Source organism: Arachis stenosperma, chromosome 5 (assembly GCF_014773155.1).
Source record: "Arachis stenosperma cultivar V10309 chromosome 5, arast.V10309.gnm1.PFL2, whole genome shotgun sequence".
Classification (NCBI taxonomy): Eukaryota; Viridiplantae; Streptophyta; class Magnoliopsida; order Fabales; family Fabaceae; genus Arachis; species Arachis stenosperma.
In genome coordinates, this window is record NC_080381.1 from 44,738,891 (window position 1) to 44,749,128 (window position 10,238).

Here is a 10,238-nt window from a genome sequence, read left to right on the forward strand (position 1 = left end):
ATTTTTAGAAACCTTGAAGATGCTACAAAATTTTACAAGGACTATACCAAGGCTGCAGGTTTATTATATCTGGTTAAACCTCTTTCATGTTGTATCGGTGCATCCAAATTCTAGCTAATATCAAATAGGGGTGTTCAAAACCGATCCGGACCGATCTAAACCGATCAACCGAATCAAAAAATAAAAATCGAACAAATCGAAAGCCGAAAAAAAAATACATTTTGCTGTTTTTATTACGGTTCGGTTCGATTTTTGGTTTTGATAATAAAAACCCCAACCGAACCGAACCGAACCGGTATATTAAAAACCCTAAAAAACCAAACCCCCCACCCTAATGTGACTCTCCTCTCCTGACTCACTCGCGACCTAACCCCCCTCCCCAGTCCACACCCCCAAACGTAAACCTAGATCTAGGTGTCTCGAGACTCTCCTCTCCTCAGTCTCGCACTCTTGCTCTCTCCAATGGAGTCTCGAGCTCGAAGACCTTCCTTCCAGCACCTGGCAGCGCCACCGAAGCCTTCTTCCCAGCGACCACGGACCCAGCAGCGCTCTTCCCAGCGACAGCGACCACGGACCCAACAGTGTTCTTCCCAGCAGCGCCGAAGCCTTCTCCCAGTTCCCTCCGAGCCACCGAGCACAGCACAACACAACACAGCACGCCGAAGCCTTCTTCCCAGCAGCGTTTCTGGCCATCCACAACACAGCACAGCACCGAGCCACTCAGCCACCGATTCAAGTCAGATATGGAGCCCGTTGACTAATTTTTGTTTAATAATTATTGATTCATTATTTTATTCTGTTCAACAGCTTTTGATTGTTGTTCATTGTGTTATTTATTGTTCATTGTTTATTGAAATTGCTTCTGATTGCTGGTTCACTGTTCATTGGTTTATTTGTTATTCATTGTTTAGGAAAATTGCTTCTGATTGTTGGTTATGTGGTTCACTGTTCACTGTATTTGATTAGGGAAATTGCTTCTGATTGTTCAATGTATTTGTTTAGGGAAATTGGTTCTGTGGTTCACTGTTCAATGTATTTGTTTAGGAGATGCTCTGTCCAAGAATTATGTGACTGCCGGAAGATGTGTAATCTTGAAAACCTACCTTGGTCAAATAGGTTTTATCATACTCTGAAGTAGCTTAGTATTGTTTGATGTCGAAGGGTATGTGTTCCATTTCTTTGATCAGCTAGACATACTTATTCAATGATACTGTTAGCTGAAAATATCTGAAAACTTTATCTGAGACTGCTTCTGGTTTATTATTATTATTAGTTTTTTTGGAAAAATAATATGAAATAAAAAATTACTTTTGAAGTGATTTAGTATGATTTATAAGTGTTGGAGGTTCTGGATCTTGATAGAAAGTGATTGAAATCAGTATAGTAAGATAAATTTGAATAATAAAAAAATAGAAGCAGTTTTGAAGTATTAGATTATCTTCTCATTGTATCTAATGATTTAGTATATGTCATGAGAAACTGGATATTCTTGAATTACTTTTGTTCAATTACTTTATTGTTGGTATCGTTGCTGGTTGTTGGTATCGTTCTGTTTTTAATTTATTTGTTGTGTTTATGCTATTTATTGTTTTTTATCTATTGTGTTCCTTACGTCATGGCTTATTGTAATCCATTTGGGATTGATTTCTTTGTGATTTCATGTCATATTAGATCTTTGTAACTATTTATGTACATCAGTTGCCATTTTAAAGTCCCTTACAATGTTAACAACAGCAACCATCTGCTGTAAAGCTCTTCCATTGTCTGTTGTATGATGTCATTGCAATATTCTTACTTTATGACTAGAGAATGTGATCTCATCATACCACTGTGGTTTATAATACCGAAATTTTATTTACTGCCACATAAAATGCAGTGGCTATTCTTTTGTTCTTCTCTTTTATCTCTCGCAGGTCTACTTAATTAACACAATCAACAAAAGCAAAATGACTATTTTCTTTGACCACTGCACTTTGTTTTATTAAGCGATTTATGTTGCTTGTAAACTTCTAACATCATACTATGTAGGAGACAAACTCAGATGCACTAGATATGATAGTTGCTGCTGCCTTTTTTTTTCCTATTTCAAATTTTCTCATTTAAGATGAATTAGAGAAGAATATGCTATGTATTTCAAAATTTAAATCATGGAGTGTTTCATAAGAGACATTTATATCAATGTGCATTCTTTAGAGTGGAAAACCAAAACTCAATAATGTATTTGTTCTTTTAATTTAATTTATTGTTTCTGCTATTTATTTATAGTAAGTTTAATGTATTTTGTTGGATCAAGACTTTGTTAGCTATTGTGTATTTGTTCTTATCGATTTCAATGTTATGACTTTGTGAAATAGTATGATAGTATATTTTTTGAATTGATTAGAAAAACCGAACAAACTGAATCAAACCAAACCGATTTTAATTGGTTTGGTTTGGTTTGATTTGGATGGCCTCAATAAAAAAATCAAACCAAACCAAACCGAACTGCAGTTTAATTGAATGATTGGATCGAATGACTTTTTTCTCAAAAACCGAACCAAATCGCACCGCACACACTCCTGTTTAAAATTAAATATTATATTATATTTAATTTAACCGGTGTAATTATGGTTTAATTTGATCGGACCATTCACTTAACCGGTTTGGTTTTTGCAACCTTGATTGATTCAGGCATTCAGCAACTTTCGTAGCTTCGACCCAGAAGATAAAAAAGAAAGAAGAAAATCAACGAGATAATACTCAATTTGGTCTCTGAACTTACACGCGAGTCTCAATTTGGGACTAAATAGAGGCAATTGAAATTTCAGGGACTAAATTGAGACTCGCGTGTAAGTTCAAGGACCAAATTGAGTATTATCTCGAAAATCAACTATAGAAGCGGACAGGGCGCCGGAACCTCTCTCTCTCCCCCCGTAAGTCGTAACCATGGCTATGGCTATGCAAAGCGGGATCGGCTTCTCTAAGATTCTCATCATAGCTGGAGCTGGTATCTCTCTCTCTTCTGAATCGGATATGCACCCAACGCAACCAGTTTGTTCTCTATATACACCTACCTCACGTTATCTGATTCCACTGTGTTCTCACTTTCAGGCTACACCAGTACCGTCCTCATCAAGAACGGTAAACTTTCCGATTTAATTGGTGAGCTCCAGGTATTGCTTACATAATCTCACATCCTTCACTTCATTGTCTGTATCAAGTTTTCTATTATTATTATTATTTTTTTTTTCTCTTTTTCTTCTTTGATTTTGAAATTCAATTGCAAATATGCTTTGATTGCAATCTATTTTTTTTTCTGGTGATGTATTTAGTGCACTGATATTGAAATTGAGGAGGTTGTGTTGGAATAGGGAAATTAGGGTTCGAATGATCGCTCTTTTTTTTTTTCTAGGTTAGTGGTAGTTGTAACAGAGTATGGCTCCGGTTCCCGCAAATTTGAACTTTGGAGAGTTCGTGTCATACTAGAGCTATATAGTTGTGTACCAGAAAAGGGAAAAAAAGCTAGTATATATAGTTGTTTTGGTAGTCTCTGTTTTTTGATAAATTAGTTATAGGATTTGCACTTTGTCGTGCATACTGGTATTTGTTTCTGATTCTATAATAATTTTTTTCCTTTCTTTTTCTCCCCACTTCTAAGTTTTTTTTTCTTCTTTTATTGTTTTTTTAGTTGTTGGTGAAGGGATGGGAAAAATCTGGCGATCACAGTGAAGGTGAAGGTGAATATGCTGATGCCATTGCTGCGCAGGTAACAGGCTGGTTGATCATGGTATAAATGCCTTTGTTTCCGGAATACACTTGAAAAAATTATTTAACTTATTGCTGGATTTCTACACTAGGTGCGTCGATTGGCAAATGAAGTTCGGCAGTTAACATCAAGCAGGCCAATTACAGTACTCAATGGGGGTTCTGGAGAAAGTAATATATATAGTGGCATCTTTTTTCTTTTGTTTTTTTTTTTATTTTTTTTATTTTGCCATGTGGTATTTTTTCAGTGTCTCTTATTTTTCTGCCCCATTCCTTGTTTTTTAAGGGTTTATCCTTTTCTGCAGGTAACTTATCTTCACTTGTGGTTCCAGCAGCTGCATTGGGTGTTGTGGGTTATGGTTACATGTGGTGGAAGGTATGGAATTGGTTTTGGTTTGTTTTTTTCTTAGTTCCATTGGTATGTTGCTGACTTATGAGCATTTATTGTTTCAAAATCTTTTTTCATTTAAGGTTGCAAATTGTAGCTATTTTAATCACCCAGAATTCTTTTGAATAGATTTTTCCATTTTATCATTGTGGTCTCAATGATTATTTGTGATACTGATTCTTTTTCTTTCCCTTTCCAATTTCAGGGAATCTCATTCTCAGATCTTATGTATGTCACTAAACGTAGTATGGAAAAAGCTGTTTCAGATTTGACAAAAAAGCTGCAGCATGCCTCAGATGTCATTGCTGTAGGTTTCTGTTAGCTGCATGTGATTTTATTGTATTTTCTTACCATTTAGCACAGCTGAATTGAATACTATGTGCCTTCACTTATGTTTGACTTGATTTCTATTGAAAAATATCATTAATGATTATTATAGTCACAGATAAGATGTAGTATATGTCTATAGGCACAGTGTAGAGCTGGATAGAATATTTAGTCTATGCAAGCTTCAAACTTAGTATAAAATCAAGAGAAAATGTCATCAAGAATTTAATAAGTTTCCATGAGTGTTAGGGTGAAAGTTCCTTAAAAACTTGGATGATTTGAAGTTTATGTTATGTAGGATTCCCAACTCCATGAAAGCTTTTAAATCTTTTATGGCCTGATTTCTGGGCAATGAGCTACCTGGAGGTAGCTATTTTCAAACAATGGTCTAAACCATGTTTAGTCCAAGATCTGTTTGATTCATGAAATACTGGAAAGATAAAAAGGGAGCAGAATAGCTAATTGACCTTAAGGAACAACAGACCATTAAGAAGAAACTGTGTTTCCAGGATAAAGTGTTTTTCCAAATGGCTAGAAATATTTTTGTCACATGTGGCACCATGACCCAGAGATGTTGACATACGTATCAAAGCACCTTTGTTTTAACATGGAAACTAATCTGTGTAAATGTTTTAGAACTCATCTTCTCAATTCTTTTGCTGGCAGGATGCTAAGAAGCATTTGACACAGAGGATCCAACATTTGGATGACAAAATGCTCAAGCAGAATGAATTGGCACGGTCAATTAAGGATGAAGTATGTCTTTCGTTACATGCATATTCTTATATTTTCACATGTTCACAATGCAATCAGTTTTAGATCATAAGTCATAAACATGCTAATTGCAATACATGCATACATCTTTAATTACATATTTAAATAGGCGCAGGTACTCATAACACTGCAAAATAGCAGGATCAGGTTTCCTGTGGAAGGCATTTTGAGAATTCAGTCTATCTGATTTTGAGATGTTACTAGTCTATGTGTGATACATTTTGTCTTTGATTATGAAATATTTTCTCCAAATGATTCACAAGCTCTTTAGGAGCATCGGTTTTGGTTTCTCTTGATGGCCCAAGGATTTCAAGTGTAATTGTTAAGATCAAACTATTGTCTTTATCTTAACATCTCCTAACCAAGTCACCATTTGCTCTTTCTACCTTATTCCTTAAGCTCCATTTATATATCGAATCCCTGCAACAAATTCAGTTTGACAATATTTAACCATGCAATTATTATTTTTACGTACTATTTGACCTTTGAATCATAAATGTTCAAACCAAGTAAACATTCTTTTTTAATTCTAAATTCTGAACTTTCAAACCTGACAGCATTTGACTTGGTTACTTTAATCAAATCACTGAAAAATTTTCCTGCATTACTCTGAGCTTCTAGATATGGTTTAAAATACTTAAAACAGAATATATTTGTAGATGCATATCATTTCATTTATAACCTATCCTACGATTCTAATGAGCTCATTTAAGTGAGCTGTGTTCCTGTCCCAGACAATGTAGTTTGCCAATGCCATACTCATTTGTGTTGTGTATGCTATAGTTTGTAGATTTCACTAGAGAAAGGAAGATAATAGTAAGTTAATAACAATGGTTAACATCGTGATATGCAGGTTGCTGGGGTTCGAAGTACAATTACTAATTTCCATGATGACTTGGGAATCTTGCATTACACAGTGGGATCATTGGTATGTTTGATTTCGTGCATTGGCTTGTTAGTAGTTGTCATTGTCGCCTTGCTAATGTAGAATTTTGAAGTAGATTTTGGAGTTGAGTGCATTTTAATTTTCATTCAAATTAAAATGATGTATTTAGTGTTAAATATTACATTTTATGCGTCTTTATTATATATGTGCTGCCTCTTATCTTATTCATTGTCTGTATTTCAGGATGAAAGATTGGCTACACTAAGTGGCATGCAGGTAAAACATTTTATATGTCCTTGTTAAGTTTTGAAAGCCATTTCTGACTTTTTGTCATAAGCTTTTCCTACGCTTATTTGTATTTAAATGATCTGTACATAATTTTTATTCTAAGTTCACCATGTCACCATGACATGGAAAGAAATTTTAGGTTTTCTCTACTAGAAACACTGCCATGCGGGCTTAGTATAAGATTTTCACCTAAACAAATACTGATCCAGTATTCTGGTTGCTTCAGGATGATGCAAATCAAGGTTTGGCGTACCTCATCGACTTCGTACATGGGAAAACCCGCAAACCACCTGAATTCTTGCAGGTTGGATTCATTTTTGATAATCATGTTCACCTTTGCTGTTTCTTCCTCTCTAATTATGTTTGGATTTCTGAATATGCAAATTGTATAGAATGTGGACTATCATTGATCATCTGAGTATTAAAGTGACACTGGACAAATTGAAGTACTCATAGTTGACATTTAAAATTACTATTTCTGACACAATTTATCATTCTGTTGGTGGCTTACTCATTGATTAATCTCTCCATTGTCCTGTTTGGATAATCTGATGATGTAAATTAATGAATAATCTGCAGGAGCGGCTGAGGATTTCTGCAAAATCCCGTAGTGTTCTGACATATCAGGGAGCTCCAAGTCTGATGGTATTTTTTAACTCAGTTTTTCCTACTCTTATTTTCTTCCCAGTGGAACATTGACTTTGTATTACTCTGTTAATATGGTTGTGAATCTGAAATTTAATTGGTTCAATTTATTTATTAATTCTTATTCTCATTGTTAATGGTGAAAATCCTTCACATATTTATTTGCTGAAGTCTCTTCCCGTATGAATTAGATCTTCACAGAAAATTTTTTACTTTTAACTGTTACATTTGTCCAATGAAACAAATAAGCGGTCTGGAGTTATTTCTATTGTGGAAAGTTCTCTTCAGTTTTCACTTTAGCTGATGCGCCATCATCCATACTTGTCTCCTAATAATCTTCTATGATTAAGACACTAGTTTCTACAGAAGGTTATGGTATTTGTCTACTTGATAAAAACTAAATTTGAAAGCTGCTGCTTAAAGTATGCTCAGTGATCCTGATTTGCTTGCAGGGACTCAAAGACATTGCGGAAACAATGCGTAGTGATTTAGACAGGTCAGCCTCTGACGGTATCTTATCCGATGGCATGGATAAGCTAGAGCATCTGCGAAGGCCATTGCTGAGGTTTGTTAATATTGTTCTTTGAATCTTCTTGCCCTTTCGGGGAACCATGTATTGAATGCTATGAGATTCTAAATCACAATGGTATTTAAGTTTTTTATGGCACCATTCTCCCCGGTTTACCCTAGGCAGGTATGAAGAGCACCACCAATTTAAGTTGGCGTTGATATGTTAAAGAACTAGTATTTTTACCCGTAATAATATTATGGGAATATAAATATTTTAAAACTATGTCGGTTTTGTTCTGACATTATAGATTATGGCACAAATGTTTATAGAATTAAACTACTTTTACAAAAATATCGTAGGGGACAAAAGTCTCCGTCGGCTAAGAAGACCAGGATCTCCGTAGATAAAAAAATAGTCAAATAATAAGATTTTTAGTTATTATTTTCATGTAAAAGAGTAATTTTTTTACTAATAATTAATTTTAACATTCCTTATCTAAAATTTAAAAGAATTTAATGTGTATACTTTTACATTTGATTAGGTGTTAAGTCTATTGTACAAATAAAATAATTAATTTTTATACTTGTTATTTAAAAATAATATTTTTTCTCTCTATGTATATAAAAATATAATTAGATATTAGCATTAAAAAAAAATTTATATTGATAGTTATATGATTAACTCAAAATTAATTTTTTTTAAAATAACTTAATGTTGATTCTAAATTTAATCACAACATTAGTACTATCTCTAAATTATATATAATAAATATTTGAAGGAAGAGAAGTGAAAGTATAAATTAGAAAGATAAGTAGTAAAAGTTTAAAACTAAATAAAAAAATAAAAAAAATGTGCATATAATAATAATATTTTTTATTTGAATTATATTATTTTATTAATTTTATTTTTTGTAGAACAGAAAGGTAGAGAAAAATAGAAAATGAAAGAAAAGAGAGAAAAAGATAAAGAAGAATGAGAGTGGAAGTTTGTTAATTTTAAAAGAAAAAAATTTATTTTAATTGTAACGAAAAGATATCTGGTGACATATTTTGATTTATCAAATTATTAATATAAATTATAAATTATATACAGAGTAAAAAGGATAGAGAGAAATATAAAAAGAGAGGTAGATAAGAGAATGTAGGAAAAGAGTTTGTTAATTTTGAAGAGAAATATTTTCTCAATTTTAATAAAAAAGTATCAGACACATTTTGGTTATTAAATTAGTTACTAATATATAATTATATAATATAATTATATTTCAATTTCAATATTTTAATTTTAATTTAATTTGAATGCAATTAGAAAATGTCATGTTGCACATTTTAATTGTCAAATTTGTAATTGGTCATTGATATATGTAAGAGAGATAGAGTGGGTGAAGGAATGAGATAGATAGAGAAAGGGAGAGGGAAGAGAGGAGAATTTTTAAATTTTGAAGGTAAAGATTTGATTTCCATTGCAATTTTGAGGTGACATGTGGTACATTTTGGTTGTAAAATTAGTAATAGATAATAGAAATAGATATCTTCCCTTTGCTATGTGCTTAATTGTTGCTTGTTTTAGTGCACCTCTGCATGTGACAACAAATTGCAGTGTAAAACCCAAAGACTAGATAGCCTGAGACATTGGGGGAGAAACAAAATGGTTGAGATCTTGCCCATATTTAGCAGCCGTATATAGGCTATGGATCAAACAACCATGGTGGCTTATCATAGTTCATATCTGTTTGTAGCTCATATACATTAATGTTTTTCCCCCCTGAACGTGCTTATTTGATTTTACAGGGCTGCTTCAACCAGGTGATGATGACAAAGTCTAGGTCACCTAACTTCTAAGCGGGCTTTCTTTCACTGCTTGGGTGTAATCGAGCAGCAACTTAAGCTCACTCGCTGATATATACTCCCTCTGAATCTACATAATATTGATACTAGATTAAGTTTTATATTCAAACTAGCGGATGAAGTAATATATTGTAAATAAAGTTTTCTCTTGAAGCTCATGTATTGGTGCAGCCAAGAGCCTATCGTATTCCAGATGTATGTAATTCGTGTCTTAACATAGTATGTTTTTCCTAGGTTGTCATTATGGGTCGCTTTCTTCTAATGTATGAGCTGGATGATCACCATCTTACTATGATATATCTGGAAATGAATTCTTGCAATTAAATAGGCAATTTTTGCAAACGCTTTAAAAGAAAACGTAACATAAAACATTTTACAAAATTAATTTTTGTAAACATCGTTGTTTTGTCATGCAAAAAGGGGGCAAAAAAAAAAAAAAGGAAAAGAAGATTTGACTGTCTTTCTATTTTCATTCTTATATTCAGTATTTTATGTTTTTAAGATTGTGACTAAACGAGAGTAAATAGGAAAAAAAATTATCTTTCTATATATTTTTTCACTAAATTCTGGAAATAAAAATTTCAAAATAAAACAGAACATAAAATTGAAAATTAAACATTTTAAAATAAAATTAGTTAGGTGAAATCTTATAGTGTTGATAAAATTAAAATTATATATATATTTTTTATATTTTTGGTAATATTTTTTATTTTTTAAATTAAAAAATGTTGCTAAATAGTAAGAGCCATTACTTTAATTTTAACAATACTTTTTAAGACATCTATTTTTAATATATAAAAGTAAATATATAAGTATGCACTACATTATTTT

General features: G+C 32.6%; 1 protein-coding gene across 3 annotated transcripts; it reads left to right on the forward strand.

Moving 5' to 3' along the window:
- The first annotated feature begins 380 nt into the window (after positions 1-380).
- On the forward strand, positions 381-9,751 carry LOC130981958 (uncharacterized). 3 transcript variants are annotated; one of them, XM_057905735.1, is made up of 14 exons: positions 381-736; positions 2,671-2,986; positions 3,091-3,152; positions 3,668-3,745; positions 3,837-3,915; positions 4,050-4,120; positions 4,338-4,439; positions 5,126-5,215; positions 6,087-6,161; positions 6,363-6,395; positions 6,634-6,711; positions 6,987-7,052; positions 7,505-7,617; positions 9,351-9,751. In XM_057905735.1, the coding sequence occupies exons 2-14, from the start codon at positions 2,926-2,928 to the stop codon at positions 9,367-9,369; spliced, it is 927 nt and encodes a 308-aa protein (XP_057761718.1). In that variant the 5' UTR covers positions 381-736; positions 2,671-2,925; the 3' UTR covers positions 9,370-9,751. The 3 variants fall into 3 exon arrangements, with proteins under 3 accessions (XP_057761718.1, XP_057761719.1, XP_057761720.1); XM_057905736.1 differs by lacking the exon at positions 381-736 and adding an exon at positions 777-1,162; XM_057905737.1 differs by lacking the exon at positions 381-736 and having other exon boundaries at positions 1,307-2,986.
- The last annotated feature ends 487 nt before the right edge of the window (positions 9,752-10,238 follow it).

What these genes read in the sequence shown, in the direction of transcription:
- LOC130981958 (XM_057905735.1), top strand. Translation starts at nt 2,926, where the DNA reads ATGGCTATGGCTATGCAAAGCGGGATCGGCTTCTCTAAGATTCTCATC. An exon ending in CTACACTAAGTGGCATGCAG is followed by an intron (nt 6,396 to 6,633) that starts GTAAAACATTTT and finishes TGGTTGCTTCAG; the next exon opens with GATGATGCAAATCAAGGTTT. An exon ending in AGGGAGCTCCAAGTCTGATG is followed by an intron (nt 7,053 to 7,504) that starts GTATTTTTTAAC and finishes ATTTGCTTGCAG; the next exon opens with GGACTCAAAGACATTGCGGA.